At 39.0% G+C, this 25,388-nt stretch overlaps 2 protein-coding genes across 3 annotated transcripts; both read left to right on the top strand.

Moving 5' to 3' along the window:
* Window positions 1–547: 547 nt before the first annotated feature.
* gpr55a (G protein-coupled receptor 55a) lies at window positions 548–16,198 on the top strand. Of its 2 annotated transcripts, XM_079886936.1 has the most exons (3): window positions 548–629; window positions 7,956–8,139; window positions 13,200–16,198. In XM_079886936.1, exons 2-3 carry the CDS (start codon window positions 8,121–8,123, stop codon window positions 14,216–14,218), a joined length of 1,038 nt encoding a protein of 345 aa, XP_079743062.1. In that variant the 5' UTR covers window positions 548–629; window positions 7,956–8,120; the 3' UTR covers window positions 14,219–16,198. The 2 variants fall into 2 exon arrangements, with proteins under 2 accessions (XP_079743062.1, XP_079743061.1); XM_079886935.1 differs by lacking the exon at window positions 548–629 and having other exon boundaries at window positions 7,880–8,139.
* Window positions 16,199–19,058: 2,860 nt separating this feature from the next.
* Window positions 19,059–22,843, top strand: lpar5b (lysophosphatidic acid receptor 5b). Its single transcript, XM_079887083.1, has one exon. It carries the CDS (start codon window positions 19,447–19,449, stop codon window positions 20,374–20,376), a length of 930 nt encoding a protein of 309 aa, XP_079743209.1. The 5' UTR covers window positions 19,059–19,446; the 3' UTR covers window positions 20,377–22,843.
* Window positions 22,844–25,388: the final 2,545 nt, after the last annotated feature.

The following is a 25,388-nucleotide window of genomic DNA, read 5'->3' as shown; positions in this document are numbered from 1 at the left end:
ACATTTCTAATTTTGATTCAAGTTTTGAATCTAATATTTATATTTATTTTATTCCAGCTTTATTTCAATAAATGAAAATGGTTTTAATAGTTTTAGTCGTTAACAATAACAACACGTACTCACCACTGTAGTCAGCATTCTTTGTAACACCCTGTTCTCTACAGTCAGCTGACTACTCAGGGTTAAAAAGTTCTCTCTCTCTCTCCTGCTAGGCCAAAAACACTCCATCTAATCCCATTGTGCTCCTGCTGATTAACACGCATTGACACGTATACAAAAGCATGGGGACACACACACACAGCGAGAGAGAGATGGAGAGAGAGCAGAATATGGGCTGTGCATGTAACCACAAACATTGACAGAAATGCAATCCATGAAAGCACAAAATTTAGACACACGCACGTGAAATGACACGCAGCAAACACAGACATCAATTAGGCAGGACTGTGTCATGCAAGCTTTAACAAAGAAAAGAGAAACGCCTCCTACTATTAACTAGTCAAGTCAAAGATCAGTATTACATTACAAGGAGAAAGAGCATGCATACCTGAGAGAGAAATAAGGATTTTGGGGCTTCTGTGTGTGTTTCTAATCTAACCGTATCTGTGGGGCCAAAACTGCTGAATAATGTAAGTTAAGTAAAATCTGTCAAACAAAATTTGGAAAAAGTTCAAAAGTTATTATTTAAAATCTAAAAATGTTTTAATTTTTTTTCTTTTTAGCAGTAAGATTTGGGTTTGCATTTTGCCTTAACCATATTTTAGATCTGTTTTAGTTCTGTTTGTCGTTGTGCAGATAGCTAGGTGAATTTGTGTGTGTGTGTGCCGGAGCATTCAGAGGTAGGGGGTGTATAAACAAAGCCTTCTGTCGTTATTGAGTTTTCGGGATGGAATGTGGATTCGCTGAATCCTCGGAATCCTGTGGTTGCGTAACGCCAGTGGAAAGAGCGCAGTTTCAATGTGACAGGCGCTCCTCTCTATTATAAGCCTCACCTGTGAAGAACAGGTGTGCCGCTAGATGAAACACTGCCCAGCCTTGTCTAGGATCATCAGCAGTGTGATCGAAGTCCGTGTGGCCTGTCGATAAGAGATTTGCCTCTAGAATGCTTATTCATTAACTGTGTGTGAACAAATATTGTTTGTGCTGTTGCTCTAGTCTTTCGTATATCAGTTGCTAACATGATAGTTTTTAATTATTTCATATAATTTTAGATATTTAAAGGAAATGTATTTCAATTAATCATAAAATGGCCCTGATATGTCACTAGACATTAAGAAATCATGTTCATTTCAAATACTTATATCACTGACAACAGTAGTCCGGCCAGGATATTGTCATTTAAAAGTGAGGTTGGAGCCCTCAACTGATGTTGATGTTGTCATGTTGTGTTTTGGCCTGATGCTCCACCCTCCACCTATCTACCAATCACGAAGTCAGTAGTGTTTCGGCATCCGGGTTGCCAGCTCTGCTCTAGTTACCACAGCTGCAGCTACAAACGTGTCGGATAAAAAATGTCTAACGTTACGAAACCTAAAAGACCTCGTTATGATTCCGAAATATGTCGTGACAAAGTCCGAAATAAAACAAGGATTTGTATAGGAGATGCCTTTGAAAGATGGAGACGGCTGAAAATGGAGAAGACAGACGCCAACGTTGCAGCCTATCTGGCAACCTCGAGGTAGTACCCCAGAGTGCAGTCTGGACGATGGGGCGGGGCGACACTTTTAGGCGGGGCGACACGTGTCGCTCCGCCCACACCCAATTTAATTGGTTTATAATACCTCAATCTTATTGGTGTAGACGATTCAGGTCTGAGCATGCGCATTCCTTTAAGTACGATTTTATGAATGATTTGGCCGTATTAAAGAAATATTAAATGCTAACTTTAATCGTAGGCTATATGTCTATCTTGTCGGTTTACCATGGTAATTTTAGTTAAGATCTATTGGCTAATGTTTTATTGTAGGCTACTAAAGAAACAGAAGGGATGAAGTTATTGTTTAAAAACGAACGCAGGCAGGCCTACTTCAAGGAGATGTTTTACAAACTCGGGATTTTACGCAAAGGATGATAATTCACTGTAAGAATGTAAAAGCAGCTGATTTTAATTTTTAAAGCACAACCGTTTTTTGTTTTCATTTTTTTAACGAGATGTTGTCCAATGCGTGCATTATTTGGTAGGCTACAAAGTGCAAATACAATGTTTAATGGCAAACTCACGTTTCTTTGTTAATAAAATGAGGGCCTGTTGGTTCTGTAAATCCCTATGTTATAGTTTTAAAGATTCAACGTTTTCTATAAGTGTCAACCGTAGGCTACTTCGATCTGTTACTGTGACATCAGGCCATTGGGTTTTGTGCGTTGGCTACAATAGAATTAAAACCGTGTAGTGCTGAAATGTGAAAATAAATAAATAAATAAATAAATATGTATTAACTTAAACAGATTTATTATATTGATCTGGGCTATAGGGGAGAGCGGGGCACAAAGTAACGCCTTTTGACTTTCTCAGTTTGTGTAAATCTACTTATGGTTCAGAGTATTTATTTTTTCCCACATTAATTTCCCACGTCTACTACAATTATGTGTTTTTGTTTTATTAATACAGTATATGCTTTTTTCTTGATATACCCCGAAAGAATGGAAGTGAAATGTGACAACATGCCCCATAGGTGGGGTACATTGTAACATGTGCAGGGGCACATTGTAACATGACATATGGCAGCTTAAAATGTTATCTGATCTAATTAAAAAAATATACAAAACAAACAAAAATATTTTCTAAATATAATAATTAAAAAACGTTTTCATATAAAATAATGGCAATTTTTAATAATTAAATATAAACTCATTTTTGAGTTTTGACTACGAACACATGAAAACACAGCTATACAACATAGTTCAAATCAAATAAATAATTAGTAATTTCTGAACATTGACTCTCAGTCTTTATTCACCTTTTTCTCAATAAAATTAATAAAAGTATAGAATATAATAGCATATTTCTAATAGGGGCACAATGTAACGCAGTGTGACAACATGCCCCGCCTGCACAACTGGGATATAAACCCTGCTAGTGTCTTCTGCTAGTTAGCGAAGCATTAAAGAACTATCTCAACTGTTAAATAACATCTTAGAGATTAAAATAATATCAGATTTGTCTTATTTTAAATAAACACAAAAAATAGAGATGAAAAATTAACTTAAGTAAGAAATTTACTTTGGCTATGGTTTAATAAATGTCTATGGATATCTTCCAAAAAAACTTTTTTGGCGGAATTTTTTTAATATATATAGTGTTGATATGGCAACTAGTAAATACACAAAGTTTCGTCATCCAAGCATGTGCGGAAGTATTTAAAACAAGCGTGTTACAACCTACTATTTGGTAGGCTAGCCTATTATTGTCTTATTTGTCACTGTGGTTTTGCTTTAAAATAAAATAAAACACACTTTCGGATTTATCCGATGTTTTACTGAAATACAGTGAATTATCATCATTTGTGTAAAATCTCACTGATCCTAATGGAAAAACGAAGCATTTACGAATGATTTGAAATTCTGACATGCGGAAAAATATTGTCTAGCCTATATATCAGCCTATAGAAATGATCTCTCCTTTGATAGCCTATGCCAGTAATTTCATGCTGTCATGATCATTGCTCACTAAAAGTGGCACTGACTAGGCTAAATCTCAAACAGTAATTTATCAGCAACATATTTCGTGATATTGCCTAGCCCTAAAACTGCTCAATATTAGCCTAAAGCTTACAATATGATTTTTTGTAATTGTAAAGCTGGTTTGAGACGATGTGAATTGAGCGCTATACGAATACATTTTGACAGTAACTTCATCTAACTTGATTCGTAAATTCAGCAAAATATTATCCAATTGATCATTAGGCTATACTGAAATCGGAAATCCCCATGGTTATCATCACTTAATATTTCTGTAGTATGGCCAAACAGCGTCGTAGTCATAGATCATTCATAAACTCCTACCATAGACTCGTACATAAAGGAATGCGCATGCTCATGCCTCAAGCGTCTACGCCAATTAGATTGCTGTATTATAAACCAATAAAATCGGGTGTGGGCGGAGCGACACGTGTCGCCCCGCCTAAAAGTGTCGCCCCGCCCCATCGTCCAGACTGCACTCTGGGGTTACTCACCTCGAGTCAGGGGGAGGGGGGAGGGGATACACCGCTCTACAGTAATTTGAAAGTGATTGCAGTACCAGTTTTGGCCACAATCTTACATACGGTTCCTTTAAGGATGGCTGGAAAACGAGCTGAAGATCAGCTTTGCAAGGTTGGGAGAACAGCTAAAAGTAACGCTGTTTTTTATAAGCAGGTTTATGTCCCAATTTGCATACTAACCGTCCTAAATAGTATTCGAAATTAGAATTAGTGTGTTCCAAATCATAGTATGTTGAAATTAGTATTCCAAAGATACGTGGTTAGAATCCGAATTGTGGATCTATGCACACTACCGGTTAATATTGCCCACAAGCCATTGCATTGAATGAGGATTTGATTAGAACATAGGCCGTTTCTAAATACGCGTTCTTTAGCGATCTTGCATCCTAGTGTTCTTGTAGGCTACCACGTCATCATCAACTGTCAACTTGTCCAATTCCAATACTCAAGAACGCAAGTACAGTGAGCGCATTAAAGTACCCGGATGTGTTCCTGATATCGAGGATGCATCGAATGCAGACTTGAGAGAATCGAAGCATTAAAGTCCCCCTGTGGTAAAAATCTAGTTTTTAATGTTGTTTATATGTCTGTGTGGTGTTTTTAATATGCTTTAAGACAAACCATGAGCAAATTCATAAGTCAACACCATTGCTGAGTATTTTCTCCTTAAAACTGCAGTGAATCCAAGACAGTCTCAAAAACACGGTTTGAAATCGCTGGTGTTTCTGATGTCACAAACTACCTTGTAACCAATTAGATCAACGAGTGATCGTCAACCAGTGGATCTCTGAGCTGGTGTGAGTGAGTGGAGGCGGGGCTAATTTGCATATTCATAGAACCGCGTATACTAAATGAGGCAAGGGTGTAGTTACATTCAAGCTATTTCAAGGCACAAAGAAAAAATGTTCAAGGAAAAAACTTAAATATGTAATTTTCGTGATCAAAGATGAGATTTAAGGGATACAATGATTGACTACAGGGGGACTTTAAAACATTAAAAATCCCAGAAGATATCACAGGCGGGCGACGTATGGAAGCCTGGAAGCTTGTTCTCATTCAATAGAAACAGCCATAGACATCTATGAATTAGAAATACAAACACGGAAAATAGTGTTAAAAACTACAAACATGGCGGATGTGTGAGACCGACGGTTAGAGAGGTTTAAATAAAGGGTTTTGAGTGATTAATAATCAGTAGCCTATGACGAAAATTTATTGATTCACTGTTATCCGTAATATATTTCATCTAACAGCATTGTGAACTTTTATTCATTAACTTTTAATGCATCATTAAGTGAACACATGAGGAGAGTCTGAAATGAAAAACCCACAACTGGCAGATCAAAGTGCTACTATATTTCTCTCCAATACAGGAAATTAAACTAAATAGAATGAGGAGAATTTTAACTGTGAGAAGATTGACAGGGCAGGTTAGAGGCCCACTGAAGCATAGATATCTATGCACTGAAGTGCCTTGAAACGCACAGCATTATTCAATGTGTTGACGTAATTTCCACTGAAACAGGAAGACAGGGCGGGACATATCATACAACCCCTCCCCTGTTTTAGAATAGCCAATGGCGTTTAGTTTATATATCACAGCTCGGCCAGAGCCGTTGAGCTCAGTAAAGCCGCAGTTTCCTCCTAATCTCCTCCATATCACTTTAAAATATAGCATTCTGTGCAGAATTCAAATGGGTCCGATTCGTTTTGTGGTCTGTGCCGACTCGTGATCCGCTCTGTGCTGTCGTGTCTCTGGACCGGAGCAGACTGTGTGTGCGCTGAGGCGGTTCACATGACACTAATGTGGGACCAGACTTCATTTGCCATTAACTTTTAAATGCATCATTATGCATTATATGAGGAGATTCTCCGCATGAAAGACCCGCAACTGCAGATCAACGTGCTTCTGCATTTCATTCTGATACGGAATGAAATGTGGAGGATTTTAACTGTGATATGATGATTGACAGGCCAGTTTATAAGGATGCGACAGAGAGCAACCATTAAAGATGCAATGGTATGACGTGATAGTATGTCTCAAAGCTTGTCTACTCTTCTGCAAACACACTCAAAACTATGAACTTTTTCTTCACAAAAAGAGTAAATACTTTTAGGCCGTAGTATACAAAGCAGGCGAATTGAGACGCAGCACAAGTAATCGATTTTAGCCGCAGCTTCAGTGTCTAAGTATAAAGTAGGGGCGGCATGCTGTAGATTCAAGAGAGCATTTGATTGGACAGAAAATCTGATGAGAACCTAGGGCACGTTCAAGCTCAAACAGTAGCACAACGTTTTGCTACGGTTTCCGGGTTGAACGACATGTTTCCTGGAAACGGTTTCCTCTTGTTTGGTGGGTGTGTCAAAAATGTCAGCCCAACCAACAAAAACATGTATATAAACTACGCGGTATTAAAGAGACAGCTCACACAATATGGGTCCAAGTAAAGTCGTTTACAAATGTGTCCGTTGCAGCTCGGTATACGCAACAATTGAATAGAAGAAATGCTTGCCTTTTCATCCTAAAATGCTATAGGCAAATGTTGGATCACAATAATTAGGAACAACAGTTTCCACAAATCCTTTCACTCGATTGGGATGTTCTCTTATTCTTGACGGCAAGGGCAGTGACTGTAACATCAAGCGTATTTTATTATTTTATTATATTAAACACGTATTTATACCGATTTCATCAGGCTCCGAATATTCTTCAAAAAGAACACAAAGAATGGCCTTCTCAGCTGCCGTAGTTGCAACTCTTGCATCATCAGAACTGGGTGTTCAATTTTTTTTATTGCATAACACACTTGTTACAATTTGCCGAAAAAAGAAATTGATCTTGTTATACAAAAATCATTTAGATACAGTTCACGTTTTCATAAGGAATAAAAAATAAATAAATAAAATAAAATAAAATAAATACACATCAGCCAATAGAGAATTGAGACAAATATCATATACAGTAAGTAGCCTAACAAATAATCTGTATAAAAATTATAAACATCATAAAAGTACACAGCCAGAGTTCAGACCGTAAATATCAGTTAAATTAATTATAAAGTTAACTTAGATAAGTATTGCTGGAAGTGAGAGACAGTATTCTGAATGATTATATATTTTAAATGCAAATTGTGTCATGGTTCTGGATCAAACGGTGACAGGATGCAAGTAACTGAGAGACAAAGCGGCCCGTTATGACAAGTAGCCTATAGGCTAGGTTATGTCCCAAAGTTTGCCTACTATTCTTTTACACACTCAAAAAGTTTCTTCACAAAAGCAGTAGCCTACATACTTGTTGTAGTAGGGCATAGTAAGTGTGCACAGCAATGGTTTTGCGAGTCAGTAAGCGGAACTTGAGATCTGTCGTCATCTGGTGTTGAGGTTTGATAGCTATTCCCACACTATTGCACTACTGTACCACTTTACTACAGAGTTCCCCGTTTATGCTGTCTTGCTGCCGTGAATGAAAGCTGAATGTTGCCAATTAGAATGAAGTCAAAATGGTTATTCGGTCTTTTTAGTTTGCTATAAAGTTATTAGATTGTCCCTTGTTAGCTGGGTTCCAACTTTGACATCTCAAATATATTGGGTCAAAATGTCATATAATTGGGCACAAAGTGACTTTTCGCATTGGTGGGTGTAAGTGTTGGCACATTTTTTTGGCTTCTCATTTCACTAAACCCACAGACAGCGCGCGTGAGCGCTTCTGATAGTTTCTCTTTTGTCAGATAAAACTCACCAGTTTCTGTCTGACAGCACAGTTGGTCTGCAGCGGAAACAAAAGAAACAGAACTCATCCAACAGACACGCGATGCTGCAGAGACATTTTTCACAAATCAACCCCTGCGAGGATGTACAACCTGCCCTGAGGTCTGGATAACGGCAGACACCACCGGGACAAATCATTTGCTAATCCTGGGGATGAACTCCAACCATTCATGTAAGTAACACCGCGAGCGTTCATTAGGCAACAATTTACTGGTAACCGCAGTTTCCGACAAAATTAAGCGATAGCGGTACGACTGTAATAATCTCAAGATCGTTTTTCCATTCTGACATGCATGTTGGCTTATTTTACTACAGTTAAAAACTTCATAATTATTTGCTGGAAAATAAAAATTGTGACGTAGGCTACGTGTTTTTAAATGTCTTGTTTTGGTTCAGATCAACCGAATTCATAAAATCATATTCTGTAAAAAAAAAAAAAAAACAACAACAACTATATAGTCATAGCATCTGTCACATTAATTTCTGTAGTTTAATTTCTACTTGATTTTTATGAGTTTCAAGTTAGGCTACTGGATTTTCTTCATCAGTAATTCAATTCAAAGTGATAAACGTATAAAATAAAAAGGCTAAGGGTTCAAGTTTAATGTGGTTATTGAACAAAAGAAGAAAAGTATAGGGAAAAAAACACAGAAAGAAAAAAATCCCAAGGAGACCACATTTCCATTTGCCGCCTTTTATCGTGATATCATCACAGAATTTCCATCAATCGGTGTTTGATCTGACAGATCACAGATCTAGATCTAACCTACTTCTGGAGACATTTGACCAGTATCTTGTGTTCGGATGGAAAGCAGCCCTCTTGAATCTTAAGTTAATCTTAGTCAGATATCTATTTGACCAATTTATACATTTAAATCACTTTTAAAAGCTGACCATGTTTCTCCGTGATAATTCTGTATTTTAATAGTGATATATGCCTACCCGGATGCGGTTAGTTCCAGCCAAGGCTATTTGCATGTATTTTCATAAATTGTTTGTTTTAGATCAGATGAGACAAGGGATAAGAGTTTCATCTCTCTTTACACCTCAGGGTTGGTACTCGCAGCAAAATTAAATAATTCTGCTCAAATATGTTTAACTTGAATTATAACATTATAGGCTATGTTAAATGCATATAAATGTAACACTTTATTTCGATAGTCCACTTTAGACATTCTACTAAGTATTAGTAACATTCAACTAGCCTACATGTCTACTACCAGTCATTAGTAGACTGTCTGCTTAATATCGGCTAACACTTTATTTTGATACCCATAACAAACATTCTACTGACTATAAGTAACTTTTCAAGTACATGTCAACTTATTCTACTAATCTTAAGGAGAGTTAATTGACATGTTGGCTACTTGCAAAGTTACGTAGAATGTCTAAAGTGGACTATCGAAATGAAGTAACTTTTTGAATATATACTGTATATTCAAAAAATATCATTCAGGATAGACAATGCTGCATGGGAAGTTAAAAACTTTAGAATGCTGTTCTGAAAATGAAACCTCCAGGCTCAGTATTTAAAACCATCATATTGAAAATTGGCACATAAAATATATGACACAAACAATTTTTACACTAAAGTACTATCAGCTAGGTAAATGTGTTAAATCTAGGTAGCACATTTAGCCAGGGAGGTAAAACATTAAAGGATGTGCTGCCACCAAAAACCTCAAACCTTTAAATGGCACGAATATGTGGGTAGAGCATCCCGAGAGGTTGGGCAGGCCATCGGCACTAGTTTCGGCAAACATGAGTAAACTAAAACCATGATGTCACAAGTGTACATATATCTTGTTCTGTCACATGTGCCGTTTACATCCCAAAAAAATGGTTTCTGTCTTGATTTCATTAACATGTCTAAATATTAAAGACAGACACTTGTTTCAACAGTGTTTCCGCCTTTAATGAAGCCAAACCCAAAGAAGTTTGCTTTTTAGAAGAACAATCAACATATTGAAATAAAAAACACCATCGCACAGTCCTTTTTGTTCATGAAAGCCAATAAAAACTGTATACTGTGGGCTCATAATAGGTGCAGTGTTGGTCCATAATTAATTCATAAAATCTGCTATACAAACAATGAGCCATATAACAGACCATTTTTGCACATTCAGGCAGACAGTATTGATTGTAGTGTAGGTGTGTTTGTATTAATGTAAATATGATCTGTACAATGAGGTGTCACTACATTGAATATTTTTAGTCAAAACTATTGAATTGATCAGTAATCTTAATCATAAACATCACATACCAGTTACAGTATCATCGTACTGAACATTTACATGATTTCCCCCTTTATATGTTTTCACCAAGTGTAAAAAGATTTGCAAGATTTTGCAGTATAAATAGTATAAATGGTGGGAGATACTCTTTGCACCAAGTGTAAAAAACAAGAAGTAACATCATGTTTACAATAAGTGCTATTTGTAATATGTTGAAAAAGAGTGTCTCACTTGTGAGGTACAGACAGTAACCTTCTTCTGAAAAAAGATGAACATTCTGCCATCCGATTACTCACCGTTTGATCCAAATCTGTATGACTGACGTTCTCCGTGGAACACAAAAGTAGATGTTTTTTTTGGCAAAATGTTCTTTGCACTACAGTGGTCAACTTTAGGGGGATTTAAAAGCAGATGTGATGCTTATTGTATATTTTATTAAAAAAAACACTTAACTCTTCCGTTAAAATGTGTAACTCTTCTGTTAAAATCATAATTTTTACAGCTATTTTAGAGTTATGGCCTTGCATTGTCATAGCTGTCAAATTTTATATACACTAATGCTCTCTTCTGTTCACCAAGGCTACACTTATTTTACAAAATATAGTTAAAAGAGTAATATTGCGAAATATTATTACAATATAAAATAACTGTTTTGAATTTTAAAATGTCATTTATTCCTGTGATCAAAGCTGAATTTTCAGCATCATTACTCCAGTCTTCAGTGTCACATGATCCTTCACTGTAAAAAATTTCTAACCCTCCCAAATCAAAAATTTCAAGTGACCGATAACATCTAAATTTTTCAATTGGCCCAAGAGAAATTCTGTAAATTATAAAATTAAATTTACAGATTTTCACTTGGGCCAATTGAAAAATGTAGATGTTATCGGTCACTTGAAATTTTTGATTTGGGAGGGTTAGAAATTTTTTACAGTGTTCAGGAATCACTCTAATATGATGATTTGATGCTCAAGAAACATTTATTATTACTTTCAAGGTTTAAAACAGTTGTGCTGCTTCATATTATTGTGGAAACTGTGATACATGTTTTTTCAGGATTCTTTGATGTTCAAAAGAACAGCATTTATTTGAAATAGAAATCTTGGTAACACTTTACAATAAGGTTCAACATTAGTTAACTACCTTAGTTAACATGAACTAAGAATGAAAAATAATTCTACAGCACTAATTAATCTTAGTTAATATTAATTTCAACATGTACTAATACATTATTAAAATCAAAGGTTGTATTGGTTAGTATTAACGTTAGTTAATGCACTGTGAACATGAACAAACAATGAACAGCTGTATTTATATTAACTAACAATCAACAAAGATTAATACAGTAGCAAATGTATTGCTCATTGTTAATTCATGATAGTAAATACATGAACTAATGTTAACTAATGAACCTTATTGTACAGTGTTACCGTAAATGTATTTACTGTCACTTTTGATCAACTTAATGCATCAACATTATGCCACAAATGCTCTAGATTGATCTGAACTTGTACTTCAATCCAGAATATTTCTTTAACTACCCCGTATGTTCTAAAAATGTTTTGCTAACGTTCCCATTAAAGTTATGTAAACGTTATTTCTGAATGTTCTGTTTTTTGTCAAGTTTTGAAATGTTTTAAAAATGTTTTTCTTGTTTATACGAACATTAAGGGAACATTCCATTTCATAAAATCTTTTCCTCTATCTTACTTTTATGAATGTTACTTGAGTGTACAGTAGTACATACGAAAGCGCTATATAAATGCCTCATTCATTCATACTTTTGTTTTTGTGCTAATGTTTTGAGAGCGTTATTAAAGGCACAATATGTAACTTTTTTGCTTTAAAAATAGCAAAAATCACTATATCTACAGTATGTTATATATTTTTTTTAGTTGTGTACTTACATTATCCCGACTGTTTCCAAAAACTTTCAAACCAGGAGAAATTTGTAATTTAATTCGAGGACACGGCACGTTTCTTTATTTCCGTTTTGTCGCAGTCAATGGCGTCATATCCGCGTTGTCCCTGGTTTCCGCTCATACTGCCATGGCAACCAGAGCCCTCTGATAGTAACCAAGGCGACAGACGTGGACAAATGTGTAGTTCGCAATGTCTATTTGCACGCTGTTGTTGTTGTTTCGTTCAAACATTATGGACCATGGCAAGCAGACTTTGGATAAAAAAGGAGAACTAAAACGAGAATCAATACCAGCGCTGTGTTTTCGAGATGCCTAGAGCTCCCATAGACAGTATATAAACGAGAGCTCCACGTCCGAGACTCCGACCGCTCCTACATGTACTTTATTAAACAGGTGAGCACATTTACATAAAACGAATCAATGTTATATAGTTCAACAATGATAAAATGTTAGAATATGATCTGTATGTTATTCTAATGTTGATCTAGCTTACTGCTAGTCTCATACAGACAGACTAACACATACATTTCAACACATTCAAATGCAGTTTAGTGTGATAGTGTAATGTTAGACCAAGTGAAACAGCGCTGCGTTACCTCACGCGAGTTACGTGACGCGAGTCCCGCGGATATAAAAGGAATATGGACATTTCATTCTACCAAACTACACGTCCATATTCCTTTTATATCCGCGGGACTCGCATCGCGTTTGGAGCTGATAGCTGTCTCTTAGCAATCGCGAACTGCTTCATATCACAGTCATGATAAAAGCATCGATGTATTCAGTCATCCATAAACATTATTAGATCGGTCGGCTTGACGTTGACGACAAGATCCATAATTCTTAGCAAATGTTGCGTCATCAATCTACGCCTTTGTTATTGTAAATAGGTTAGCGACCCCTAGTGGCAAAAAATGCCATACTGTACGTTCAAAGACCAGATGAATTTGAACAAAAGTTCTATTAATGTTACTAGAAGAACGTTTGTTCTCAACTTTGACAGTACATTAGCTGAAGTTCTGAGAACGTTCCCCGTTAGCTGGGATACTAACCTCTCTTTTTCTCTTCCTCCATAGCAGCCGACTGTGACTGGGTGTGCTGGGTCCAGTGGTGCGTGTATGTGCCCATTCTGGTCGTCGGCCTCCCTCTGAACCTGGCCGCTCTGTGGCTGCTGCTCTTCCGTGTTCGCCGCTTGAGCGAATCCACGGTTTACCTCATCAACCTGATCATCAACGACGGCCTGCTGATTCTGTCGCTGCCCTTCAAGATACACGCGTACAGGAAGGAATGGACTCTTGGTAATACCTTCTGCTCCCTGCTGGAGAGCCTGCTCTACGTCAACATCTACGGCAGCATCATGCTGAGCATGTGCATCGCGGTCGACCGCTACATCGCTCTTCAGTTTCCATTCGCCGCGCTTCGTTTGCGTTCTCCGCGCAAGGCGATGCTCGTGTGCCTGGTCGTGTGGATGGCGGTCTTTGGATTCAGCATCCCCATCTACAATCTTCACGAAGGTCAAAACACCACTTCAACTTACTGCTTCCAGCAATTCTCCAACAGTACTTGGACCAAAAGTTGGATTCTGGTCTCGATGGAGACAGTGTTCGGCTGCAGCGCCTTGTTGATGGTGTTCTGTTCCGTGCGCGTGGTGCAGATTCTGCACGGCCTGAGGACACGCAATCCAGACGATGCCAAACTGCGCAACAACAAGAGCATGAAGATCGTCGTCAGCAACCTGGTGGTGTTCCTCACATGCTTCATTCCTTATCACATAGCAGTGCTGATTTACTTCCATGTCAAGAGAAACAACCCTTCTCTTGACCCAGACTCACCCATCATCGTTCCCTGGCGCTATTTTGTGCACATCGCCATATGTATTAGCAACGTGAACATCTTGGCAGATGGCGCGTGTTACTACTTCATTCTGAAAGAGAACCTGGAGTCTGTAAAGCGAGATAGGAGAATGGCTATATACGCCAGAGAGACGCGCATACGTTCAAAGAATCAAACGTTAGGCCTATTTAGCGAAACGCATAATGGTTCATCCACAGACACTGACAAGATGGAAATATGTGTGGTTGCTGGTTTTACATAAAGAATTATAGGAAATTCGGGAAGACTGAACTCTGGGATGATTGATCCTACAGTAACACATAAGGAGGATAGTAGACAAGACACATGCTTGTATAGATGAGCTGAGTGTGCTGGTGGATGGGAAGTACTGTATACACAAAGGATGTGTGAACATGTGACATAGGTCAATTTTTTAAAACAAAATTTAGCTGTGTTATTTTTTTATTATCAATTTTTTTTTTATCACATAACACTTACAGCTTTTCTGAGCCATGGTATACAATATTTTGGAGTGAATTTTATGTTTACTTAAAAAAAGAGGTGTCAGGGTCACATTTTACCCACAAATGTTTCATTTTAAAAATGAAAGTATATTCTTATGTTTTATGTATATTACTATATTGGTACTCTCTAGTTTTTTTGCATTGTGACATTATTTTCAAAACAATAAGGCTAATTTTACCCTCCAATTCTCATTACTGTAATGCAGACTAAAAAGTTTCATTCTCATTTCTGTAACAGTAAAATGACCAGAAATATTAGAAAAATAATTTGGAATTATTGTTTTAGATTTATACATCAAAAGCATGTGTTATTTTGAATTTAATTAATTTTAAATTAATTTTCTTTTAAAAACATAAACAGCATTTTTACACAAACACATATTAATAATAAAAAAAATACAAATTGCATGTATTAGTGATGAGAATAACAATTTAAGAATAATTGAGAAAAGGGAGCACAATTTTCTAATTTATTTTGGACTGTACTAAAGCATATAAAAACCTTAATATTTTTGCAGATATTAAGGAAACATGATAAGTTCAAATACTTGTTTCTCTGAAAAACATAATGCTACAACCAGTTATTTTACCATGTGGTAATGTCTGTTTTTGTTTTGGTCTGTTTGATCCCGCCCACTTCCAATTTACCCAATAGTATTTGACTCCCGGGTTGCCAGTTAGAGGAAAACACGGCATATTGCAGCCATGGAAGTCAGCAAACAAACTGGGTCAGAGATCACAGTTTGTGTCCTCAATCTGGCAACCCAAGTGAGCGCTGACTCCAATGAGGAGGGGGCGGGAAAAAACTCTCAAATTTTTTTGATTTCTGCATTACCCATTTCAACCACTAGCAGTCAGTATTACATTCTGCACCATTGATTCGTCCTGAAATTGTCCACAATGCAAAAAAATAAAAATAAATAAATAAAGTCCTAATTGTAGATTACATTTTGCTTGTGCAAAATATAAAATACTGTTCAATCAAATACATATTTAATCAAAGACAGTATTTTGAAACCTGATTATGTAAGGAATGTGCAGCTGTTTTCTTGATTTGTTTGGTCCAAACTCTGTTCCTCTTCTCACCAGCAGAGGACGAACTTCTGCTTCAAGGTTTTCCATAGCTTGTCAACCAACAAGATATTTATAGCTCACATAAAGCCAGTTCAGTGACAGTGCTCATGTTATAAGAAATGATTAACTTTAACGCTATCTTCCTGCCGCAGAATAAAGTTTAAGTTGAAGTCAAAGGTTCCCGTTCTAAAGCAGAAGCATTTGATTGAAAATGTGCATAGAAATGTGTTATGAGTGGGTAAAGGTTAAATGCAATTGACAGGGAGTGTCTTGTTTTATAGCAGGGAAGTTTGACAAAACGCTACATTTTAGTATTTTATCTCAAATCAAGTTTAATGCCATAACCCTGACTGAACGTGTTTTGTTCTACCAGCTAAAAGGTGCTTTGAATATCTATTTTATCATTTTTAAATATTATGCTGCTTCAATGTAGTGGAGTCATATAATAGAAGTGTAGCTTCACTCTAGTTTATCTGTTATAATTACAAGATTTATCTTTAGCTCAGGTTCCTCGTGCTGCACTGGAGTTCACATGTTCAGAGCCTGTACTTCTGACTGTTGTCACCATCTCTCTTTGTCTGTTTGATACTCGTGTTATTTATTACAATAAATAACACTTTGTAATAAAATATGTGTATACAGTTTGAGGCGTATTCCTTTCTTAAGATGATTTCCAGTGCGGCTACAGAAATCATTCTGATCTGTACAATATAAGAAGAAGACTTATAGCTGTAGTAATGTGTTAGGTGTCACAAGGGCTCTCAGTGCCCTTGCTTCATGTGTTTGCTTGTTTATTTTTTCTCTCGAGTGCTTTTAGCTTGAGCACAACACAACTACACTAACATACATTCTCTTAAAGCTGAAAGCTATTCGGTTAAATTTATTCTTTTTAAATACCAAGTTGGGACATGTGGACATATCTGTTAGAATTTATTAATGTACAATTTATTAACCATGTGGTTATATTTACTAATCTAATTTGATATTTTGGCAGTAGAAATTATATATGTGGAGTATGCAGGTAGATGTGAAGTCTGTAGTATACACACAGGACACTATGTGTGTGTGTGTGTGTGTGTGTGTGTGTGTGTGTACAGGTGACAGGTGAATTTGTGGGTTCCAAATTTCACAGTAACTGATTATAACTGATTTTTATACATATGAAATTGTACAATTTGCAGGAACTTTTTTGTAACAAATTCTAACATAAACCTTTAGATAATGGTTGGAGTGAATTTTATGTTTACTTAAAGGAACACGCCAACTTTTTGGGACTTGACCTTATTCACCATATCCCCCAGAGTTAGATCAGTCCATACATACCCTTTTCATCTCCGTGCGTGGCACAGCTTAGCTTAGCACAAAGACTGGAGGTAAACGGCTCCAGCTAGCATGCTGCTCCCAAAAAGTGACAAAATAACGCCACCATTTTCCTATTAACATGTTGTGATTTATATAGTCACAGTGTGTACAAATAACAAGGTCTTATTGGGAGCAGTATGCTAGCTGGAGCCGTTTACCTCCAGTCCGTTCCTTTAAAGGGGCTATCTGTAGAATTCAGAAACGCTTGTCATTAGCGACACTGGTGGCCATTAAAGGCAGTAGCACCTCAATGCAGTACACGAGATCCAGGGGGCGGAGTTGGATCCAGATATAAGGGGTGGAGATGGGTAGGTTTAGGGGTGGGTTTAGGAATCAGGGGGTGGAGATGGGTAGGTTTAGGTATATGTAAAGTGGGAGGAGTTGGATCTGGATCCGACTCCTCCCCCTGGATTTAATGTTCTGCAGTGAGGACCATCTCATTAAAGGGGACATGTAGACACAAGACACGTAAAGTGCTGCCTTGGTGGACAGTATACAAATGGATGAGGGCGGAAATATGCTAATATGTGAAATATGCTAATACGGGACAGTCCGTCAGTGGTCGTGGGCGGAGCATGAGCAATATGACATCATCAATGGCTTGATTATTGAGATAGTTTTAGGCTTTTTGAGGATTAAAAAAAAGGAGTGAATGGATTTTATTCTTGTATGGTGATTGTGTCCACACACTGCAAAGTCACATTTATATGCAAACACCATGTAAAAGTGAATTTTGTATCCGATGAACTGCAGCCTAACTAGAGGACCTGGTATACCTCCTTTTCCGTGATCATGTTCTTGCGCACATGATCGTGAACGTGAATGTCCATGAACGTACGAGCCTTTCAACATATACTCCTTTGGCAGTGAACGCGGAAAGACACGTATGGTGATCTAGTTTTCAAGCACTCAAGTCACTTGCACATGTGCTGTTGTAGGTGCGCGGATGGCGCGACACTCCTGATGACGAAAATGAAGTCACAAGGACAGAGCACGGACGGCCGAAGTATATGGGCTTTAACGTGATTTAATGCCCTGATACCCACAGCAAAGTTAGTTTTCTTATAGAGGTAAAAATAAGTTGGAAATACCTTTGCAGAGATACTGTTAACGAACATTGCGACGCCGTCCACACTGCTGAGTGTGACATTTAGATTAATATCCTAAGGCTTGTTCGACTTAATGCAGCGCTGTGCAGACTGATCGGGAGCTGACTTGACGCAGTGCATGCCGGTTAAAAAATTCGCTGACTTGATACAGCGCCGACGCAACGTGACTGTGAGGTATGCCATCAAAGTACCGCAAGAGCGATTCGAGAGCAGAATCAGGGCTCAGCCGGTGCAGTTATTTTTTTATTATTTTATTATTGCGGTGCAGTTTCTCAAGAGCGGCTGCACGAGCTCTGATGACGACACAACTGTTCCACGATTGGCCGAATTCACCGCATGACAGCTATCACATGAGTTTCATGTTTATTCTCACACCTTCAGTTCCACTAATGCTCACAAATCTGCATTTTTATAACAGTAAAAGCACTTTTCATGTAGTTGCGATGTTATATTGTGTCATGTTTATCGAAATAAAAGTGATTAAAAAAAAACCTAGAGTCCACTTTATTGCTATTTAATTAGGCTATAGGCTTATGCTACTTTATTCTTCTACAAATAGACGATGTAGCCTATTAAGCAGTACATAAAGTATTGAACCTGAAACGTCTGTGTATTGGACAAATATTGCATTAATTTCACTTCAGCTGTGATAAAGTATGCAAACACAGTGCGAGCATCACTATGGGAAGCAGAAAGTGTCTCCTTGTTATAAATTATTTAATTGGTTATATTTTGTTACAAAAATAAACAAAACATTTTCAAGTAGACTATTTATAGGCCTATATAAAAAATGTATTACCTTAAACGTAATTCGAAATATTTAAAATATAGCCTATATAAATATGATTTGAGATAATATCTAAAATATATTTTATACAGGTCTAATACAGGTTAAAACAATTAATAATTACATGTATTGCAGTGATGAAAATCATTTTAAAAAATAAGAAAAACAGAGTAGCCAACCAGATGCAATTTCTTCTTTTTTTTGTCACCTTTTACGTTTTCCTGTTTTTTTTAATTGTTTCGTGCGTTATAATTCTTTCACTGTTTAAATTTTACTTCAAGCCAATAGATAATGGCCATGTGACATCTTAAGCCATATTGTAACAACATGACCAAAAAGGTCAAAATGAGGTCAGTGAACTGTATATTTTTCTTGAGCATCGAACAAATGGAAATGTTCAGCTTTTTGCAGCCAATAGCCAACAATACCTCATTAAAAGAACCTACCGTGAGAATTAGGACAAGCACCACTAAAGAGGCGGAGAACCCCCCTCACCTTAATCTACATCCTTCCTCATAGACGTTTCATTTCTCTCTGGGTTATCTCAAAACCGCTATTAAAATCCACCCAGAGGTCAATTAAAAACTAAGAGGCCAACTCCGACCCAGCCTTTCTGATTCCGTACGCCTGAAACATGTCTGGAAACATCACCAACTCGTGCATTGAGGCACTCGATCCTTCCAACAACCGGTTCCTGGTGTCGGCTGTCGTGTATGGACTGGCTCTGGCCGTGGGTCTTCCGCTCAACGCGGTGTCCCTGTGGATCCTCCTGCGCAGTCACGGGCTCCGTTCACCGTGCGCCGTGCTCATGGTGAACCTCGCCGCGTCCGACCTGCTCCTCGCGCTCTCCCTGCCGCTGCGCGTCTACTTTTATGCAACGCTCCAGTGGCCTTTTGGAGTGGGCACGTGCACCGCTGCCATCATGCTGTTTCGCGTCAACATCAGGACGAGCTGTATCTTCATCACTTTAATAAGCGTGGACCGGCTGGTCGCCCTGGTCTTCCCTCTGCGCTCCCGGTCTCTGCGAACCACCGCGTGTGCCTGCAAGTGCTGCGCGGTTGTGTGGATCCTCATCACCATCCTTTGCATCCCGGAGATTATAGATCTTCACGGCAGCCTGAAAGACTGCACCAACACACCGTGCTTCGAGAATCAAACTCGCCTCAGTTTCTCGAAAAAACTGGCGTACGCACAGGCGATATTTCTATTAATTCTGCTGGTGGTCAACATCGTCTCCACGGTCGTGGTCATAGTCGCGCTGAGGAAGCGTCCCAGCACCGGCGCCGCCAAAGTCAACAACAGAATGAACGTGATACTGATTTTTGTAGTCAACATGTTGGTGTTTATGATATTTTTCCTGCCGTTTACTATACAACTCTTATTGAAAGACATGCATGATGACCGCGGGGAGGTTTTACGAGCGCTCATCTGCCTGGCGAGTGTCAACTGCTGTCTGGACCCGCTCATCTACTATTTCTCCCTGGACTCCTTCCGGCAGGACAAGGGGAAAAGACAAACGGATATGGGAACGCATTCTCTCAGCAGGACGACGGAAAGGTTGTGACTCAAAACTTTTGAGTAGCTGGAAATAGTTAGGATATACAGTAGATACTACGGAGACCCTAAGGGGACATGTCATGGTGAAAAATAAAAAAATAATCAATGCTTTAGCGTTCCCTCGAAAAAGCACTGAATATGTTTTTCTCCCGCGTAATTTTGTTTTCTTCGCAAAAGTTTGGCCTCAGAAAAAAAAAAAATCTGTGCCCTAAGAAATTTGGTAAGAAAGAAAGTAATTATAAAACAATAAATATAGGTGTTCAGAACGTATCAGGACACTTTATGGGTGTCAAACGTGATTATAGATCTACGGTGTTTAATCTTTCAGAACACCTGTGTTAACTTCAGAACTCATTTCATACAGCATGAGAGGGTTATAACGGCATTAAAAAAAGGTTGGATATTTTGTTTAAATGTCTTATTCAAATGTCCAAATAAGTGGTCTAAATACACCACACGCTATTGGATCTGTTTGACTAAAATATCGTATTGTTATTATATTATAATATTTAATTGCATTATCTTTTAACTGGCTTAGATGTAAAGACTTATCAGTGTCAGTATGATAAGTGGTTTTGTGGTTTTCAGAATATCTCCAACAGAGAAAAGTAATATTTTTGGTGATAATGTAGCCTATAAAACATGTTATTAATTGTATATATTAATATTTATTTTCACAGTGATGACTAGTGAACCACATTGAAGCGATGCCTTTTTCCACTTCCTGTGTTGACGTGACAACTGTGTCAATGTAACCTCACCGTTTTTAAAAGTAAAATATGTGGGCCTAGAAAGACTAAAGAGGAACTTCTGTGTGCATCTGTTGGCAAAGCACATCAGTCACAACCACAAAAATTTACATTTTGTCTGTGGGTTTTGTCTAAAATTCATATACCATGAAGTCTGTGATCAGGTGCAGATGCAGATGATCAGACTCACACTTCAAACTCTGCTTAAATATGATAAATGTGCCTGTCATAAAACCTGCATCATTAATGTCTGATCTTAAATATGACAAACATCTGCTTATTTTTGTAAAGTTAACATATAGGTGATTTTAAAGAACTTAGATTTTTTTTAAATGTCCAGAATAATTATGTTTTAGGACTTTTGTTTCTTCATCTAAAAAGTCTTAAAAGTGACCTCTTTAAACCACAATAATATATTTGAAAAAATGCATGTGTGTGTGCAGGTGACAGGTAAAAGTCTTAAAACTGACCTCTATAAACCACAATAATATATTAAATATAACAATTGAACATGAAATCAGCATGAATCTGATGTTTCTGGGATTTCTCAATCAAGGTGTTTTTGATCATGTGAAATAAATGTCTTATTATATTAAATGGGTGTTTATATTAACACCCCTAGTTGACATACAGTATACGTTTCAGTGTTTATGGTTAACATACATTTTTATAATCTGTCAAACCAGTTGCCTTGCAAGTGTCATATTTTCATGTTGAGTCATGTTTCCTGTTTTTTCTCCCCTTGTGCCAAACAACTAGATACACTAATTCAATATGAAATATAAAGAGCAGTAGTGAAAATTGTAAACTATTTTCACCCGTTTTAGATTGACTAATGCAAAATAGTGTTTTTGTAGCTGCAACACCTAACAATCTTGTATAATCCTAATAAACCCATTTGGTGAAAGTCTCAAGCATGACTTAACTGTTAAGAATTTGTTCTATAAACTGTGTTTAGATTGTGTAAACTAACACTGCTGATGTAAAATGCTAAAGCAGAAGGATTGGTAACTATGCTGTGTTTGGAAGTGGTCCTTTGGACTTGGTTGCACATTTCATCAGCTATCCACCTTTTTCCTATATGTCCCGTGATGCTTTGCGTGAATGTAGGAGTATAACTTCCGTTAAACTGCAAACTGGTAAAAGATTCACTCTATGAGAGTAATAATAAGCATTTTCAAAATCTGGGTACAATGAGATGACATTACTCACCCTTCAACCATCAAACATTAAAAGGACATTTAAAAGTGTAAAAGCTTTAACAGAGTACTTCAACAGACCAATAACCTCAAAAGCTAGATTCTTTCAGCAGCAATATTCCTGTAGTAATATGTCAGTAGCCTATGTAACACGTTGCCTTAACCACAATGCTCACTGGAACATTGAGTGATAATATTTCAAAATGCATATAACACACATTCTTCATTGACCTGCTTTAGAAACATTCATCTAAACACTGCTAATAGGGACTAGAAGTGAAAAGGGGATTTGAAATTATTAGTGTCTGTCTTTTTGAATGGAAGTTCCCCATAGCTGATGTGCCTAGTCTGCACATAATTCAAAAACAATAACTCAAATCATTATGAGAAACGAAAGGTCAAATGTCAGAAATACTGTGTTCAAATACCTTAAATATGACTTATTTGCTCGGATACTAGTATACCTAGTTTACTCACATTACGTTTTTCTTTTTTTACATGAGGATTCTATTATTTACTCACTTCAATTTATAAAAAAAATACGAAAAATATGAAAAATACTTCAATTAACCTGTTTGAAGAATCTGTTCAAAGCGATTTTCTTACAATAACAGTTCATAGCGCCATAGCGCCAGTTCACATCAAGAACGATAACAGATAACGTCTCGGTTACGGATGTAACCCTCGTTCCCTGAGTGGGAACGGAGACGTTACGTCGGATGACGACGATTGGGGTTTCGCTTAGAAAGCCTCTCACCTTCGAGTATATAAAACGAGCCAATGGCAATGAAATGCCATGGGTCTGCGGAATTTGCATAGCGTATCTCCGCCCACCGCAGGGGGTATAAAGGAAGTACGCTGGCAACATGCAGATATGTCTTCGCTGAGGAGCCGAGACTGAACTCAGGCGTTTTTCAGCGATACAGCGGAAGTGGCAGGAAGACGTAACGTCTCCGTTCCCACTCAGGGAACGAGGGTTACATCCGTAACCGAGACGTTCCCTTTCGTGGTCACTCCGAGTTACGTCGGATGACGACGATTGGGGTTCCAGTCTAATCACGCCACCTCGGCTGTCATCCAGTGCCCTGCGTAAGTCTGAGCTCCCTGTTGTGAGACTAGCACGAACGAAGGAGTCCTACTTAACACAGGAATACCAAGGTACACTGGGAAGCATATCTCAGGAGAAATATGCAATTATGCCCAACCATTAAGGGGGGGGGGGGACTTGAGAGACACATATGACCCAGAGGGATGCATATGGGGTATCAACTGAGGTGTCCAGCCGCAGGTGGAATTTTAAACCCCAGGGGTGGCAAGGTGGCTTGCCAAGGGAAAGACACACGCTCACAAGGAGACTTACAGTGGAATACACATGTGGGGGTCGCCCAGAGGGGGAACCATGCACATGGAGGCACCTAGTCAAGCGCAAAAGCTGCGTTATGGCAGATTGGCATAACTCAGGCGTTGACGTCACCAGTGCTGGAGGAAACTCAGAGCTTATCAGACTCACCTGAGAGAAATATCGCACGTATCCCGTCCGTGGAGAGGAATGGCGAGCAAGCGAAGACACCTGAGCAGAATCTAGTACCGGCTGGTTGAAGCGAGTACATGGGAAGAAACTGGCTCTACTCGGAGATTATAGAATCTCGCGAATGTGTTGGGTGTCGCCCAGCCTGCAGCTCTACAAATGTCTGTTAGCGAGGCGCCATGCGCTAGAGCCCAAGAGGAAGCCACACTACGAGTGGAGTGAGCTTTCACACCAAGGGGGCATTGACGACCTTGCTGCTGGTATGCCAAAGCAATGGTATCCACTATCCAGTGAGATAACCTTTGCTTTGAGAGAGCCTTTCCCTTCAGCTTCCCACCATAACAGACAAAGAGCTGGTCTGAGGTCCTGAACACCGCGTTCTGTCTACATAAGCACGGAGTGCGCGTACTGGACAGAGCAGTGTCAAGGCTGGGTCTGCCTCCTCCAAGGGCAGCGCTTGCAGGTTCACTACCTGGTCTCGAAAGGGTGTGGTAGGAACCTTGGGCACGTATCCAAGCCGGGGTCTCAGGATCACTTGAGAGTTAGCCGGCCCGAACTCCAGGCACGCTTCGTCAACCGAAAATGCCTGCAGGTCCCCTACCCTCTTGATGGAGGCCAATGCAACCAGGAGTGCTGTCTTCATAGACAGGAACTTAAGCTCTGCTGATTGTAAAGGCTCAAATGGAGCACTCTGCAGGGCAGTTAGAACCACTGAGAGGTCCCAAGAGGGTACAAGGGGAGGACGAGGAGGATTCAGTCTTCTCGCTCCCCTCAGGAACCTGACAATCAGGTCGTGCTTCCCCAGAGACTTACCATCAACTGCTGCGCGATGTGCGGCAATGGCGGCAACATACACTTTCAGGGTGGAGGGAGACAGCCTTCGCTCCAACCCTTCTTGCAGGAAGGAAAGCACGACACTGATGGGGCAATTCGTGGGTTCTTGATGTTTAGAAGAACACCAGTTGACGAAGAGGTTCCACTTCAACGCATAGGCATGTCTCGTGGACGATGCTCTAGCGGAAGTGATGGTAGCCACCACTGCTGGTGGTAGGGTACTCAAACCTGCCTCGTCCCGTCCAGGAGCCACACGTGGAGGTTCCAAAGATCGGGACGAGGGTGCCATAAGGTGCCCCGTCCCTGAGAAAGGAGGTCCTTCCTCAGAGGAATTGGCCAGGGAGGTGCTGTCGCGAGGAGTACTAGTTCGGAGAACCAGGTCCGGTTGGGCCAATACGGGGCAACCAAAATGACCTGCTCCTCGTCCTCCCTGATCTTGCGCAAGGTCTGCGCAAGAAGGCTCAGTGGGGGAAACGCATACTTGCGTAGGCCCCGCGGCCAGCTGTGCGCCAGTGCATCCGTGCCGAGCGTGCCCTCGGTCAGGGAATAAAACAGGTCGCAATGGGACGAGTCGTGGGAGGCAAACAGGTCTACCTGTGCGTCGCCGAACTGATCCCAAATCAGCTGGACCGTCTGGGGATGGAGTCGCCATTCTCCAGCGAGAGGCCGAACTCGAGACAGCTCGTCGGCCGCCTGGTTCAGGTGTCCC

Source organism: Squalius cephalus, assembly GCF_949319135.1.
Source record: "Squalius cephalus genome assembly, chromosome: 11".
In the NCBI taxonomy this organism is placed as follows: Eukaryota; Metazoa; Chordata; class Actinopteri; order Cypriniformes; family Leuciscidae; genus Squalius; species Squalius cephalus.
The sequence above is the reverse complement of the archived record's forward strand: the minus strand, read 5'-3'. Positions and strand labels throughout refer to the sequence as shown.